Source organism: Hyla sarda, chromosome 5 (genome assembly GCF_029499605.1).
Source record: "Hyla sarda isolate aHylSar1 chromosome 5, aHylSar1.hap1, whole genome shotgun sequence".
In the NCBI taxonomy this organism is placed as follows: domain Eukaryota; kingdom Metazoa; phylum Chordata; class Amphibia; order Anura; family Hylidae; genus Hyla; species Hyla sarda.
The window spans coordinates 327,708,323-327,726,217 of record NC_079193.1 but is presented as its reverse complement, the minus strand read 5'-3'; the positions used below and the strand labels follow the sequence as shown (position 1 = coordinate 327,726,217).

Below are 17,895 nucleotides of genomic sequence, written 5' to 3'. Positions count from 1 at the left end.
ACATGTCACAGAGACATGTGAAAAGTTTTGATTGGTGGGGACCTATCACTAGAACAGGCAGGTAAAAGCATGTGGTATGACTCTTCACTCCCTGCCTCGCAGACATCTCCAGTAGAGATGAGGGAACTTACAGTAAATTTGATTCGTCACGAACTTCTCGGCTCGGCAGTTGCTGACTTTTCCTGCATAAATTAGTTCAGCTTTCAGGTGCTCCGGTGGGCTGGAAAAGGTAGATACAGTCCTAGGAAAGAGTCTCCTAGGACCGTATCCACCTTTTCCAGCCCACGGGAGCACCTGAAAGCTGAACTAATTTATGCAGGAAAAGTCATCAACTGCCGAGCCGAGAAGTTCGTGACGAATCGAATTTACTGTAAGTTCGCTCATCTCTAATCTCCAGCAATCACTGTGAGACGGGAAATGACTACTGTACATGTCTCCCCCGCTTGTTATAGTAATCGAGGGAATCTCAACACTGAGACCCCGACTAATCAAAACTTTTCACATTTCTGGTACATGTCAAAAGTTTTTACGTTTTTATGAATGACAGGCAGACATTAATGGACTATTCCCACGTACAGTATCCTGCGCATATTTGATGTGCAGGATCTGAATCTGTGTTCAGTCATTTAGTTTAAAATGAAATCTGCAGCTTAAAATCCTGCACATAGTATATCTCACACATCGCAGGAGTGTGTCTGCTCGTAGCTGCGGATTGCCGTTCCGAGCATGCGCATCTGAGGCACACTGTAGGGGTCCATCAATGGCGGATCTGCAGCGTAAATATGTTGTGGATCCGCCCGTGTGAACGAGTTTTGAGGGTGTGTTCAGACGGATGGATTTGCTTGTAAACTCGCAGTGTTTCCTGCTGACCATTGACTTCCATGGGTAGCAAAATCTGCTGCAGCAATTCTGCAGCAAAAAAAATAAGGATATGTGAACAGACTTGGATCCGCCGCTGAAGGACCGCTGTATGCTGCCTTTACATGTGCCTGCTCGGAGCGGCAATACGCCGCTACAAGCATACACCGTATACTCGCACACATCGCGGCCACTCCCCCTTCTCTATGAGCTAAACCAAAAGCTGCCGCGACGTGCGAGTATACTGCGACTGCCGCTCCGAGCAGGCATGTAAAGGCTCCATACAGCGGTCCTTCAGCAACGGTTCTGCAACGTGAAATACGCTGGGGATCCGCTCGTGAGAACGTACCGTAAGGCTGTTTTGTCTACGGCCGGAGAAAGTTTGTGTTGCAATAAGAACAAGCTACCCCTTAGGTTGGGTTCATACATGCAGTTTTTCATGCAGGTTTTTTAGCCAAATAAAAAGACTTAAAGGGGTATTCCAGGCAAAACCTTTTTTTTATATATATCAACTGGCTCCGGAAAGTTAAACAGATTTGTAAATTACTTCTATTAAAACATCTTAATCCTTCCAATAGTTATTAGCTTCTGAAGTTTTCTGTCTAACTGCTCAATGATGATGTCACGTCCCGGGAGCTGTGCATGATGGGAGAATATCCCCATAGGAACTGCACAGCTCCCGGGACGTGAGTCATCACTGAGCAGTTAGACAGAAAACAACAACTCAACTTCAGAAGCTAATAACTATTGGAAGGATTAAGATTTTTTAATAGAAGTAATTTACAAATCTGTTTAACTTTCCGGAGCCAGTTGATATATAAAAAAAAAGTTTGGGCCTGGAATACCCCTTTAAGGAAACACATTTGTTTTTTTTTTATCAATTCCTGGCTTTATAGCTAAAAATAAAAAATAATAAATGAAATGGTGAATCAACTACTTCACAATTTTTTTTTCTTTTAAACCAAGTTTTATGTTTTTGTTTTTTTTTCTAATAAAAGTACTTCTCAATTCCCTGCAGCCTCCACTCCAGCGAAGCCCAGTGCAAGCTGCTTCCTCTGAAACATGGAACCTGCAGGAAATGCAGCAGGCAGAACCCTTTACAACAACACAACCCCAGAATGCCTCTAAAACAGTGCCAGGCCTACATTAAAGGGGTATTCCAGGAAACAACTTCTTTTTTATATATTAACTGGCTCCAGAAAGTTAAACAGATTTGTAAATTACTTCTATTAAAAAATCTTAATCCTTTCAGTACTTATGAGCTTCAGAAGTTAAGGTTGTTCTTTTCTGTCTCTCTGATGACACGTGTCTCGGGAACCGCCCAGTTTAGAAGTAAATCCCCATAGCAAACCTCTTCTAAACTGGGTGGTTCCGGAGACACGCGTCATCAGAGAGCACTTAGACAGAAAAGAACAACCTTAACTTCAGAAGCTCATAAGTACTGAAAGGATTACGATTTTTTAATAGAAGTAATTTACAAATCTGTTTAACTTTCTAGAGCCAGTTGATATATATAAAAAAAGTTTTTTCCTGGATAACCCCTTTAATATTAGCCCTAGTACCAGCCACACAGCACAGTCACTGCCCTAACATAAGACATAGTTAGGCGACATATCCGCTTTAAAGGGTAAACACGAGCGGGTTTCACTGTTGGCACTGGAGATCAGAGGCCTTTGGAGGATAATTCAGCAGAAAAACAACCATGGCTGCCCAGACTGACAGTGTAGTGTGCTCGCTCAGCCATAAGCACATGGAAACATAACAACACCGGCATAAAAGCACAAAAAACTGAAACAAAGCCGTAATAAATATTCTGTTAAATAAGAAAACTAGATCCAAAATAAAATTACAATAAAAAAAATTAAAAACTTCAATAATCCCCTTGTGTACAGTAATTTTATCATGTGACACAATGTGATGACATGCTGGGTTTTCTAGTCCCCAAACAGCACAATACCGCTCGTCTATCAAATGCTGGATGACAGTGTAAAGAAATCAACTAGAATTTAAATAATAAAACAAACAACAGTAAAAATCCTATAAAAAATCCTTAAAAAAATAAAATAAAAATAAAAAGCAGGAAAGCAGTTACCTGTGAACATGCAGCCCCATCCAAAACACTATAGTGAGTCAGCCTTAAACTGGACGCCCTCCGTGATCTGAACCATTTATCCGGGAATAAAGTCTGGAAATACAGAGAACTTACCACGATGAGCCACCCTCTGCTGACTCGCCCGTTCTCCCCACCTATGGGTGGTCCCCTCCCCCCGCAAACTCTGCTCACATGAAAGGCTCTTGAATAACAAGAGCTGATCCCATACCCAAGACTCTCCTCTGATGTTCATCAATACATAGAGATGCTGTAGGAAGGCTGGAAGCAAACAAACAGCGCCCCCTCCTGCTTCCATACTGTAGTGCCAAATTTATACATAGGTGTTACGGTATTCCTATCTTCTAGAGTAGTGGTCTCCAAATTGTGGGCCTCCAGCTGCTGAAAAACTACAGCTCAGCATGCCCAGACAGCCAACGGCTGGAGGGCCACGCTTTGGAGACCACTGTTGTAGAGTAATGGCACAAGGGTATTCAGCACTTTGCGCAGGGGGATGACCTTTAGGAATGTAATAATGCTAAACAACGGAAAACCCCTTAAATGGGCACTGTCAAAATTAAAAACTTTTTATATGTTTATTTTATATTCTAATATACAGTGGTCCCTCAACATACAATGGTAATCCGTTCCAAATGAACCAACGTTAGTTGAAACCATCGTATGTTCAGGGATCCGTGCAATGGAAAGTATAGGAGGTTATACTCACCTGTCCCTGCCGCTCCGGACCGTCACCGCTGCCCTGGATGTCACCGTCCATCGCTGTCGCCGCGTCCCCGGGGTGTCCCCTCCGCTCCGGACATCTCTGCTTCCCTGGGATCCTCGCTCTCTGTCGCCGCCATCACATCGCTACGCACACCGCTCCTATTGGATGACGGGGCGGCGTGCGCGCCGACGTGATGACGACGAAGGAGAGCTCCGGCAATGCAGGGGATCCTGAAGAGGACACTGCGGAGCAACAGGGACAGGTGAGTGATCGTCAGCGGACTACACGGGGCACCGTAAACGGCTATCCGGTGGCAGCTGAAGCAGGTAGCGCTGCCGGATAGCCTTTTATGCGATGGCTGCGACATACAAAAGCATTGTATGTTGATGCTGCCTTCAACATGCGATGGCCTCTGATCGTGTGTCGGGGCCATTGTAGGTCGGGGGTCAATGTATTTGTATAAAAAATGTTCTATACATTTTTTTTTATATAGAAATCAAGACTCATAAAAAAATTATAAAATAAGACCACTAGAGGTCCCCATACCATCCAGAACATAATCCTGCCCTTCTGCAGAATCATTTTTGACCCAGCTAAAGCACAGTCTGGGACAAAGTCCAGTAAGTGAGGGCGGTACTAGCACCCCTCTGTGCTCACTCCTGTCCTATCAGACTGCAGCATGAAAACAGAGAGGAGGGGGTTACAGAGCAGCCAGCAGTATTTGGATGAAGAGACCCAGCACAGCATGGCAGACTCAGGGAGGAAGTGAATGCATGGCGAGCGAGGGCGGGCTGATTGCTTGCCTCAAACACAACCCTTCCTGGATGTAATAATGAGTGAGCAGCAGAACGGAGGGATTGGTGAGCCAAATACTGAAGCTAGACACATAAAAAAATAAAAAAAAAACACGTATGTAAAACATCTGTATAATCTAGTGAGTAACATAGCATAATTATTTTTCTGTGATATGACAAGTAAGCTTTAAAGCTGTACTCCTCTGGAAAACATGATTCTTTTTAAACTACCAGAAAGGAAACGGATTTGTAAATGACTTCTATTTAAAAAAAATCTTATTCCTTCCAGTACTTATCAGGTGCTGTACGCTCCACAGGAAGTTTTTTCTCTTTTTTAATTTATTTTCTGTCTGACCACAGTGCTCTCTGCTGACACCTCTGTCCATTTTAGAAATTGTCCGGAGCAGGAGTGGTTTGCTAATGGGATTTGCTCCTGCTCTTGACAGTTCCTGAAATGTGACAGAGGTGTCAGCAGAGAGCACTGTGGTCAGACAGAAATTAAATTAAAAAAGAAAAGAACTTACTGTGGAGCATACAGCAGCTGATAAGTCCTGGAAGGAATAAGATTTTTAAATAGAAGTAATTTACAAATCTGTTTAATTTTCTGGCACCAGTTGAGTAGATAAAAAAAAAAAAAAATTTCCAGTGGAGTACCCCTTTAACCCCTTAAGGACGCAGGACATAAATGTACGTCCTGGTGCGGTGGTACTGAACGCACCAGGACGTACATTTACATCCTGTGCATAACCGCGGGCATCGGAGCGATGCCCATGTCATGCACTGCTAATCGCAACCAGGGACCCGCTGGCAATGGCCGACGCCCGCGATCTCGCAGGCATCCGCCATTAACCCCTCAGATGCCGGGATCAGTACAGATCCCGGCATCTGCGCCAGTACGCGATTTCAATGAATGATCGGATCGCCCGCAGCACTGCTGCGGGGATACGATCATTCAGAACGCCGCACGGAGGTCCCCTCTCCTTCCTCCATCCGGCTCCCGGCGTCTCCTGCTCTGGTCTGTGATCGAGCAGACCAGAGCAGAAGATGACCGATAACACTGATCTGTTCTATGTCCTATACATAGAACAGATCAGTATTAGCAATCATGGTATTGCTATGAATAGTCCCCTATGGGGACTATTTAAGTGTAAAAAAAAAAATTCAAAAAAAGTAAAAAAAAAAAAGTGAAAAATCCCCTCCCCCAATAAAAAAGTAAATGTCAGTTTTTTCCTATTTTACCCCCAAAAAGCGTAAAAAATAAATTTAATAGACATATTTGGTATCGCCGCGTGCGTAAATGTCCGAACTATTAAAATAAAATGTTAATGATTCTGTACGGTGAACGTAAAAAGAATAAAAAATTCCAAAATTGCTACTTTAATACATTTTATTTAAAAAAAAATTATAAAAAATGTATTAAAAGTTTTTTATATGCAAATGTGGTATAAAAAAAAAGTACAGATCATGGCGCAAAAAATGAGCCCTCAAACCACCGCTTATACGGAAAAATAAAAAAGTTATAGGTCTTTAAATAAAGTGATTATAAACATACTAATTTGGTTAAAAAGTTTGTGATTTTTTTTAAGCGCAACAATAATATAAAAGTATATAATAATGGGTATCATTTTAATCGTATTGACCCTCAGAATAAAGAACACGTCATTTTTACCATAAATTGTACGGCGTGAAAATGAAACCTTCCAAAATTAGCAAAATTGCGTTTTTCGTTTTAATTTCCCCACAAAAATAGTGTTTTTTGGTTGCGCCATACATTTTATGATATAATGAGTTATGTAATTACGAAGGACAACTGGTTGCGCAAAAAACAAGCCCTCATACTAGTCTGTGGATGAAAATATAAAAGAGTTATGATTTTTAGAAGGCGAGGAGGAAAAAATGAAAACGTAAAAATTAAATTGCCTTAAGGCCAAAATGGGCTGAGTCCTTAAGGGGTTAAGAGCACAAGAATCGCAGCAGCCTCCCACTGCTGTAAAAACTTGCAGCAGATTACGTGAATGTACGCTTAGGCTACTTTTTCCAACATATATTTGAGGTTATTTTGACCTGGGAAACAAACAAAAAAAAAAAAAAAACTGCCCTGTCATTTTTCACACCTAAGCTGCAGTTTTCGTGTCTCCATGGAGTAGATTTGCGCAAAAATATATATATATATATATTTTTTTTTACACAGATTATAAATGCAACAAATCTATTTGCGCAATCCAAGCCCCCTCCAAATGCAAAAAATACTAAATTGATGAAAAGAGCACAAACTGATATATCTAGAACAGTGGTCTTCAAACTGTGGACTTCTGGCTGTTGCAAAACGTCAATGCCCAGCATGCCTGGACAGCCAACGGGCATGCTGGGCATTTTAGTCAGCCAACGGGCATGCTGGGCATTTTAGTCAGCCAACGGGCATGCTGGGCATTTTAGTCAGCCAACGGGCATGCTGGGCATTTTAGTCAGCCAACGGGCATGCTGGGCATTTTAGTCAGCCAACGGGCATGCTGGGCATTTTAGTCAGCCAACGGGCATGCTGGGCATTTTAGTCAGCCAACGGGCATGCTGGGCATTTTAGTCAGCCAACGGGCATGCTGGGCATTTTAGTCAGCCAACGGGCATGCTGGGCATTGTAGACAGCCAACGGGCATGCTGGGCATTGTAGTTTAGCAACAGCTGGAGGTCCACAGTTTGGAGACTACTGTAGAGCAATGTTTCCCAACCTGTGGCTCTCCAGCTGATGCAAAACTACAACTCCCAGCATGTCCAGACATGGTGGTTATACTGTGCACAAATCCTAAACGCTAGGGACTTGGTTTATACCCTGGTAATACAGGGAGACCAAGGGCGCTTTCACGTGATACGGATCTGACAGCTGTTTAGGTCAGGTTCAGGTCATCAGAAACACAGTCTTGCTGTGACTTATGGTGTTAAGGCTGCATTCACACCACGTTTTTGCAATACAGTTCCCGTATCAGGTTTTTGATAAAACTGTATCAAAACGTGTGTACATATTTTAAACCGTACGGTTTGAAAAGTGATGTCCGGTTGCATCCGTTTTTAAGAAAAAAATGTATAAGTTTTTAACTTTTCACTCCATTATGAATAAAGTTTTACTTGCTTAATTGAAATTCCATAAAAAAAAAACTGTGCAAAGTCAAAAACCGTACGGTGAAAACTGGATGGAACCGTACACACATACGGTTGGTTCTCTACTGTTCCCATTGACTCCCATGTAAAATAAATAAAATAAAATAAAAAGTATACGTTTCAATACGGTTTTTCACCCAGACCAAAAACTGTGGTAGGCTACGTTTTTGGGTATGGGGGGAAAAAAAAAGGACAAAACCGTGCAAGATGCAAAATGGATGCAACCAGATGACATATACTGTAGCGTACCCTGACGGGGTCCATTCACATCCATGGACCAAATGTAATCTAAGGGTGCGTTCACACGGGCGTATTTGTCAGCGAATCCGCAGCTGCAGATCCGCTGACAAAGGCCCCTAAAGTGCTGCCCTCTTTGTGCCTGCTAATAGCGTCAATCCGCCGCTACCAGCAGACACACTGCGATGTGCGAGTTACCCTGCAGTGTACTCGCACACATCGAGGCCGCTCTCTGTGTAGCTCAGGGAGCCGGGGGAGCGGCCGCGATGTGCGGATACACTGCGACTCGCACATCGCAGTTTGTCTGCTGGTAGCGGCGGACTTATGGTGCAATCACATGGTCGTCTGTCCCGTTTCCCCTCCCCCCCCCAGTTTAGGTTCTGTTGTTGCTGCTTGTAAATGGATTACAAACAGTTGTAAAATAATCCCATTGATGTCAACAGGATTTATTTATTTTTATTTTTTTTAAACAATCCTTCCACATCCGTCTGCACTCATTTCTGTTTTGTTTTTTTTACAGGAGAAAAGACGGTACATGCAGTACCGGAAGAAAAAATGGATACAGTAAATTTAACATTGAAGTCTATGGAAACGGATGAGCCTTTAATGTCATCCGTTTTTACTTATGAGCTCAGAACAAAAAAAAATGGTTTTTTCCGGTTTATTAACTGAACAATAAGGATCCAAACAGACAACATCCGTTTGCATCCGTTATTGTCCGTTTTTTTTTTAAAGTCAGTTTTTATTTTTGACGGGAGAAGAACGGGACGGGTCTAGACGGCAGTGTGAACGCAGCGCCTAAGTTTGGCCAGTTTCCAATTGTATATATAGCTACCGATCGTACACGATTGCTGTTAGAGCTGGGCGGTATGACCAAAAATGTACAGTATATTACAGTATTTTTCTAAATGATGGCGGTTTCACGGTATTTAACGGTATAGTGTCAGGTGGTCGGGGGTCCTCACCATGGTACCTGGGGTCTCTGTCAGGCCGCCAGGTAACTTTACTCCATGTTTCCGCAGTTCTGCTTGAGTTTCCCGTGCCCGCCCGGAAATCACCTGCCCGCCGCGAGTTGTAGTCCCCTCCCAGCTCCTGACAATCAGTTCAGTGTGGCTCGGACTACACTTCCCAGAGACGCTGCGCGGCCGGACGTTTCTCTACGCCATCACGCATTGGAGTTGGTTGCTATGGAAACGGTACTGCGATATGTGAAAAATTCCTATCGTAAGACAAAAACACACCGGTATTCAGTATGAACCGGTATACCGCCCAGCTCTAATTGCTGTCACTCCATTCATTTTCTATGGGCCGAGCGCAGACAGTTGTATGGAGCATTCTGCAGGCAGGACCACCATGGAGCAGGAGGGCACACACTTGACCGCCACTTCAAGAAACAACCAACCGAATACAGCGCCCTCCAATGCCGTACCCTGTTTGACGACCGACTAAGGAAGAGTTAAATTTTGCGCCACTGGTGAGTGCCGTAAGCCCGCAACCATTTCTTTCTATTGCCAATAATCAATAATTACTATAATTAAATAATAATAAATAAAATATCTATGACATTGAAGAATAAAATAGTATTGACATCAATATCGATATGTTATTCCAAATATAATTAAAAAAAATATAAAGAAATAAAACACAAGCCAGGTTCAGATCTGATAATGGTTTTAGACTTGTGGTCTATGTCGGTAAACTGGCCAAATGGTATGCCAACATATACCACAGCGTACCCCATCTGGCCAACAAGTATCGTATATACTCGAGTATAAGCCGAGTTTTTCAGCACGATTTTTCGTGCTGAAAACGCCCCCACTTGGCTTATACTCGAGTGAACTCTCCGCCTGTCAATCCCTTCATCAGTGGTCTTCAACCTGCGGACTTCCAGATGTTGCAAAACTACAACTCCCAGCATGCCCGGACAGCCATCGGCTGTCCGGGCATGCTGGGAGTTGTAGTTTTGAAACATCTGGAGGTCCACAGGTTGAAGACCACTGCGGCCTTCGTCATCATCCAGACCCCCCTTCAGTTTTCTACTCAGCTCCCCTCGGTGGGAAGGAAGGGTGAGCTGGTTCGGGCCATCTATGCTACAGGGACCGTCCGGTGGGGAGGATTTGTCGTTCCGGGCTGTCCATCTTCACCGGGAGGCCCTCTTCTCTGCTCCGGGCCGGCCCCGCACTAGTGACGTTGCCTTGACGACGACGCACAGGGACGTCCGTCCCTACGCATGAACGTCCCTGTACATCGTCGTCAAGGCAACGTCACTAGTCCGGGGCCGGCCCGGAGCGGAGAAGGAGCTGTCCAGGCATGCTGGGAGTTGTAGTTTTGCAACATCTGGAGGACCACAGGTTGAAGACCACTGGGATTGACAGGCGGTTTTGAAGGGGGGGCAGGGGTGGGGGGGGGTGGCGGGAGATGATGACAGGCGGTGATGAAGGGGGGGGGGGATGATGACAGGGTGAGGATGACAGGCGGTGATGATGAAGAGGGGGATGATGACGGGGTCTGGGTGATGTATTTCCCACCCTAGGCTTATAGTCGAGTCAATAACTTTTCCTGGGTTTTTGGGGTGAAATTAGGGGGGGTCGGCTTATACTCGAGTATATACGGTAATCTAATAGTGACCGTCTGGCCCATTTCCAGGAAGCAGTCACACTCACACAAGCCAAATATAGTTTTTATTATAGTGTTTCAAACCAGGGTGCCTCCAGCTGTTTCAAAACTACAACTCCCAGCATGCCCGGACAGCCGTTGGCTGTCCGGGCATGCTGGAAGTTGTAGTTTTGAAACATCTGGAGGCACCTGGTTGGCAAACGCGGCCATATTAGATTACATTTGGTCTATACAAATGAATGGGCCCGGTCAGGGTACGCTATGGTATAGGTCAGCACACCATTCATAGTTTTCGGATGTCAACTCAGCCTAATGGTACAAACCAAGTCCAGGATTTTCGCACAATACAACTAAGTAACCCGGCGTCTCTGGACATGCTGGGAGTTGTAGTTGCATCAGCTAAAGTGCCACAAGTTGGGGAACATATCTCTACGTCAGTGGTCTCCAAACTGTGGACCTCCAAATGTTGCAAAACTACAACTCCCAGCATGCCTAGACAGTCATTGGCTCTACTTTGCTGTAATTCCTGACACAACCGGTGACTAGGCGTGGCGCTGTTTCACTGAAGAACCGCAGCACCTCTGCTCTCTACGTTTCAAGGAAAAACGTCAACGTATTGACAAAGGCAACAACGGGTAAGAGAGAGAGGTTGAACCTTTATCTAGCTGTATATCGCGATATCCTCACTATATGAACTATATATAAGAGGGCACAGTCTCCTGTATACATACCGAATAGCCCGTTACTTTCAACAGATCCCTTCACGCTGCTGTATCAATCCGCGATGCAGCTCTCCTCCGCGCAGCCCATCCCCGTGTGACAGGAAAAGTAGTGCGCGTATCCTGTACTGTATCCTATCTGCGACTTTACCTCGGAACAACTTTATAGTGTGAAAGGGGCCTTACACAAAGCGGCCATTGTGTCACTGCAGTCCTGAGCAGAGAAGCTTTCTGTACAGACTTGTTGGTTGATAAGTGTCTGCGAACAGACACGATCAAACACCCGGGCTATATCGCGATAAATAGGGTTGTATACAAAAATACCTAGTGCATTATATATTCTATAGATTATCATGGATGCACATTTAGTAAGTCTATATTCGGATACACAGTAACAAATTTACCTCCTTTGTGTGTCCTGGCCTCACGATGTCGCGACATATATTCCATAGCACCACACATGGCTCCTGCACGGGCGATCGTCCTGAGTCAGAAGATAGGACACACCTGCCAATCATGTGGTAGTGGGGGGTGTGACCCCTACCTGCCAATCATGGGGGAGAGGGTGACTATTACCTGCCAATCATGGGGGAGAGGGTGACTATTACCTGCCAATCATGGGGAGAGTGTGACTATTACCTGCCAATCATGGGGGAGAGGGTGTGACTATTACCTGCCAATCATGGGGGAGAGGGTGACTATTACCTGCCAATCATGGGGAGGGTGTGACTATTACCTGCCAATCATGGGGAGGGTGTGACTATTACCTGCCAATCATGGGGAGGGTGTGACTATTACCTGCCAATCATGGAGGAGAGGGTGACTATTACCTGCCAATCATGGGGGAGGGTGTGACTATTACCTGCCAATCATGGGGGAGGGTGTGACTATTACCTGCCAATCATGGGAAGGGTGACTATTACCTGCCAATCATGGGGGAGGGTGTGACTATTACCTGGCAATTATGGGGAGGGTGTGACTATTTACCTGCCAATCATGGGAAGGGTGTGACTATTTACCTGCCAATCATGGGGAGGGTGTGACTATTTACCTGCCAATCATGGGGAGGGTGTGACTATTTACCTGCCAATCATGGGGAGGGTGTGACTATTACCTGCCAATCATGGGAAGGGTGTGACCATTTACCTGCCAATCATGGGGGAGAGGGTGTGACTATTTACCTGCCAATCATGGGAAGGGTGTGACTATTTACCTGCCAATCACGGGGAGGGTTTGACTATTTACCTGCCAATCATGGGGAGGGTGGAACTATGCCAATCATGGAGAAAGGGACTCCTACCTGCCAATCACTGAGAGGGTGTAACCCTTACTTGTCCACCCATCATGTGCAGGGTGTGACTCCTACTTGTCAGTCATGGGGTAGGTGCAAGTCTAGGCCTGATAGGTGTCAGTTCATCAGACCCACAGTTGTAATACGCCCCTGTGAACCCGTTCTTAGGGTATGTTCACACGGCAGAATGTCCTTGCAGAATTCCACATTAATATTCCGCATGGACATTCCGCAGTAGCAGAGTCCCATAGATATCAATAGGATTCTGCGGCTCTGTTCACACAGCAGATATTGCTCCCACGGAAATCCTGATTCCCGCGTCTGCAAAAACATTGAACCTGTTCAATGTTTTTGTGAATTCTGCGTGGAAATGCATTGCAGTCTATGAGACGACACATTTCTGAGCAGTCCTAGGGCCGGCATGTTCTGCCGATGCACCGCTGTCTGTAGAATGTCCACACCGAATCTGAAGCCCATTAGGTCTCGGTGAACCTTATTTTTCCCATTAGTGTTTTTAGCCAACGGTGCTCTTGGTTATTTTTAAAAGGGAATCTGTCCACAGCATCACCCACTGACCTGCTGGTACTGTCTGTTAGAGCGGGTGACGCTGATCAAAATGGAGTTTACCTTCTCCTCCTAGGTGCCACCATCCTCAATATGTATATTAGGCTCTTGGTGCACTCCTTACATTGTATGCAGAGAGCTGTCCACTTCTAGCTCCGGCAAACAGCTGATCAGTCCTGTGGCAGATGATGGCACCCCACTGATTACAATCAGATATTGATGCTCTATCCCGAGTATAAGCCTTCAATGAAAAAAAAGTTGTGTGTGCCATAGCACAGGGTGACCTCTTATGGAGGGCACCTGTAGTTAACGTCTACCATTGTGTTTTCAGTCTAAGGGCTGGTTCACATCACGTTTTCTCCCATATGGGAGCGCATATGGCAGGGGAGAGCTAAAACCTTGCGCTCCCGTATGCCTTCGTATGCGCTCCCATATGTAATTCCTTTCAATGAGCCGGCTGGAGTGAAATGTTTGGTCTGGTCAGCTCATTTTTGCGCCGTATGCGCTTTTTTCCCAAACCTAATACTGTGGTCAACCACGGTTTTAGGTCCGGTTGTAAAAGCGCTTACTGCGCAAAAATGAGCCGACCGAACGTTTCACTACAGCCGACTCATTGAAATGAATGACATACGGGAGCGCGAGGTTTTAGCTCTCCCCTGCCGTATGCGCTCCCGTATGGGAGAAAATGTGATGTGAACCCAGCCTTAAAAAGGCGTGGGTCTTAAAGGACATCTGCAGCCTAAATACACTTATCCCCCCACAGGGGGATAAGTGTTTGATCGCGGGGGGTCCAAACGCTGGGACCCCCGCGATCTCCTGCACGGGGCCCCGGCTCTGCCGCAGCTCTCCCGTACCGGCCACAGCTTTATGCGACACGCCTCCTCCATGTAGTTCTATGGGAGAGGCGGGGAGGCAGCCTTCGTACCTCCCCACCTCTCACATAGAGCTGTATGGGGAGGGGGCGTACTGTCGACCTCAATGAGGATCGACGCTACGCGCATTAGCCGCAGCACAGCGTGGCAATGCCAGGCCCCGTTCGGGAGATCGTGGGGGGTCCCAGCGATCAAACACTTATCCCCTGTCCTGTGGATAGGGGATGTGTATTTAGGCTGCAGAGGTCCTTTAAAGGGGCCATGACATGTACCAACGCATTTCAAACAAACTCCTCTAGACGAGCTTTCTCTGCCTGATTACACTGTGCTGGGGTAGTCTTTCACTAAATACCCATCCCATGCAGTGGAGAATACTTTAAAACATGCCACAGAGGTGTCCACAAGAGTATGTGGTCAAGAGGCACATCATCGCCAGATTCCATCTACTCTCTTATCCTGACCCTTATTGTCAAATTTGGACAAGGCCTAAGGCTGGTAAACCCTTTTAAGGCCTCCTTCACACACACTTATTTTTCGTGTTTTTTCTTTTGTAATGATATTTTTAATAAACCAGCCACGACCAACAAACCCCAATGACGTACAAAGGCTTCAGTTTCTTGTCCTTAACTATAGCCAGGTGATTTTTTTAGGGGATAAGATGTCTGATTGTGGGGGTCCCGCCGCTGTAGACCCTTGCGATCTCCCTGCCGCACCTGGCATTTGTTTAGAGAGTTTGGTGCAGGAGCCGGAGGCTCGTGACATCACACCCACGCCCCCTCCCACCGACTTGCATTGAGGGGGTATGGCCGTGACAGTGACGTTACGAGCCTCCACCCCGCATCGCCATTCATCCGGCACGGAGCAAAGTTGCTCCGTGCACTGGATGTCTCAGATGCCGCAGCAGAGATCGCGGTAGGCCCCAGCAGTAGGACCCCACGATCAAACATCTTATCCCCTATCCTTTGGATAAGGCATAAGATGCCTAGGGGCGGAGTACCCCTTTAACCAGGAAAGGCACATAAAAAATAAAAGAACATTCACCTTCATTTGTATAATAATCTTTATTAGTATTATTTAAAAGATACAAGAGATTCCTAAAGAAGCTAATAGTAATATACATCATACAAACAGGTAACAGAACAGAAATACAGGTTATTGTGCTCTGGCATCTGGAGAAAAAAAAAATTGCCACATTGCCCGATTTCTTAATCCTGCTAACAAGGTTACATTTTGGCTAAAATTCCCGAAATTACATTTGGTAAATAAATTCGCTATAGGATCTTTGCTGAAGCTCTATGGCTTTTGAACAACGCGGCTCCACCTAGATGCATTGTACAATATATGTTCAGCTATTTATGACATTGCAGATGGATTTTCTAGTGTTCAAGAAGTCACAGGCGTTAATACTGGACAAGGTTTGATTCTTTCGGCCGATATATATTTTGAAGCCTATACATTGCCTACGTACAATTGAGACAACCTGGCGGTGCAACCACACAAGTTAGCCACTTCCCCTGCATCCAGTCAGCACAGACGTAGGATCCCACCTCATCAGCAAAGATGCTATGTGCCACCATGTAAGGGTGGGTTCACACTGCGTTTTGAAGATACGGGAACCCGGCCCGTATCTCATTCATTTCAATGAGCCGACCGGAGTCATATAGGGGGAGATTTATCAAAACCTGTCCAGAGGAAAAGTTACTGAGTTGCCCGTAGCAACCAATCAGATCGCCTCTTTCATTTTGCAGAGGTTAAAAATGAAAGAAGCGATCTGATTGGTTGCTATGGACAACTCAGCAACTTTTCCTCTGGACAGGTTTTGATAAGTCTCCCCTATAGTGACTCCGGTCGGCTCATTTTTGCCCAGTTTCCGGTTTTGTGACTGGATCTAAAATCGTGTCATACCACGGTTTTAGGTCTGTCAGAAAACCGGATACGAGGCAAGAATGAGCCAAATCGGAGTCACTATATGACTCCAGTCGGCTCATTGAAATGATGGAGATACAGGCCGGGTCCGGCTGGGATACGGGAGCGGCCGGTTTTCACTACCCCCAGATCCGGTTCCCATAGCTTCAAAATGTAGTGTGTGCCCAGCCTAAGGAGATAAGTCATGTCCGCCAACTCGAGTTAGGAAATCATACAAACTGGAATTAGAATATCCTATACATTGAAAACAATGGCTTTCACATTTGTGGAAAAATAATAATAATAATAATAATTAAAATCCTTGAGTAAAAGTGGTACCACTTTAGGAGATTCCAACTAAATTTTGGTTATAATGGAATCCGCTTAGGGTTTGTACTACTTTAATTTATCCTGCTGGAGATCGGCGCATGGAAAGCGAAAATAATTTGTCCTTCATGCATTTCCAAGGGAAAGAAACAATATGGGGGAGATTTATCAAAACATGTCCAGAGGAAACGTTGCTGAGTTGCCCATAGCAACCAATCAGATCGCTTCTTTCATTTTCAAAAAGGCCTCTGAGAAATGAAAGAAGCAATCTGATTGGTTGCTATGGGCAACTCAGCAACTTTTCCTCTGCACAGATTTTGATAAAATCTCCCCCCTCCCCCAATATGTGTTTTACCTGAAACAGTAATATCCAGAAAAGTACGCTTACTAATACGCGTCCCGCAATGGATACTAGAGAGAAAACGGCTGATGGGTAAGTGGCGATTACTTTGTCAGCATGCATATGGTTAACCTTTGGTTCCAGAACATACGGCTGCGTAATGGTGGAAGATGAAAGAGCGCCAAAAAGGTGCAGAGGTCCTAGTCCTGACCATGTAGAACGGAAACCATAACAACCAAACCAAAAGTGACTATCCTGCCAAAGGAGCATTACATCATCCAGCCGTCTACTAAATGTCATGACCCCGTATACATGTGTGCCTCCAGCTGTTGCAAAACTACAACTCCCAGTATGCCCGGACAGCCGTTGGCTGTCCGGGCATGCTGGGAGTTGTAGTTTTGCAACAGCTGGAGGCACTGATTGGGAAAGACGACCGTATACTGAGCATTACTCTCATCATTACAGTGTTCCCCATACTGCGGCTCTCCAGCTGTTGCAAAACGACAACTCCTATCATTCCAGAGAGCCACAGGTGGGGGAAGACTGTTCTAAAATGTAGCTTTTATTTTCACCAAGCATCAAGGAATAAAAACTAGACAAAGTTTTGGCCTTTATAAAACTTAAAGTTCTGAAACGTTGCCGAGTGTTACTTCTCCTATCTGGCATCTTGGAGATATTGGGGTCCTGTCCAGAGGAAAAGTTGCTGAGTTGCCCATAGCAACCAATCAGATCGCTTCTTTCATTTTTGACAATGAAATGAAAGCAGCGATCTGATTGGTTGCTATGGGCAACTCAGCAACTTTCTCTCTGGACAGGTTTTGAACAAACTCCTCCATATATAAGTTGCCTATTTTTCCACAATATAAAATTCATCATTTATACAATTTTTATAATTTTTTATATATTTTTTAAGTTCAGATGTGTTAAAAAATACTGCAACTTAATGTTTAAGTCTTCTAAACCATGATGCCAGGCTTTCATATAAGCGTTGGGGCTCCATTTGCAGAATCTGTTTAATGACGGAACATAAACATAGAAAAATAAATAAATACGGCAGGTCGATGTAAAACAATGGACACCTAATGGAAACCAGACAGACCCCATTTAAAGTTAAAGGAGTAGTCCAGTGATGAACCCAGTGGTGAACAACAAGTTTGAGATCGCGGGGGGTCCGACCGCTGGGGCCCTCTGCGATCTCCTGTACGGAGCCCCGACAGCCCGCGGGAAGGGGGCGTGTTGACCTCCGCACGAAGCGGCGGCCGACACGCCCCCTCAATACAACTCTATGGCAGAGCCGAAGCGCTGCCTTCGGCAATCTCCGGCTCTGCCATAGAGATGTATTGAGGGGGCGTGTCGACCGCCACTTCGTGCGGAGGTCGACACCCGCTATCTGGCCGGAGAGCCTG

At 45.3% G+C, this 17,895-nt stretch overlaps 1 protein-coding gene across 6 annotated transcripts in view; it reads right to left on the bottom strand.

Annotated features, from left to right (window-relative positions):
- C5H8orf88 (chromosome 5 C8orf88 homolog) overlaps positions 1 to 11,682 on the bottom strand; it is a 46,304-nt gene extending 34,622 nt beyond the window's left edge. Inside the window, exon 1 of one of the 6 annotated variants that reach the window (XR_008844303.1) lies at positions 11,595 to 11,682. Coding sequence is in view for 3 of the 6 variants with exons in the window: in XM_056522351.1 (XP_056378326.1) it covers positions 11,595 to 11,652 (58 nt within the window). In the remaining 3 variants the exon portion in view is untranslated. Of the gene's footprint in view, positions 1 to 2,950; positions 3,026 to 11,126; positions 11,173 to 11,202; positions 11,331 to 11,594 lie in introns of those variants that run through there. The other 5 variants (XM_056522351.1, XM_056522350.1, XM_056522354.1 and 2 more) reach the window with 5 other exon arrangements.
- Between the last annotated feature and the right edge of the window lie 6,213 nt (positions 11,683 to 17,895).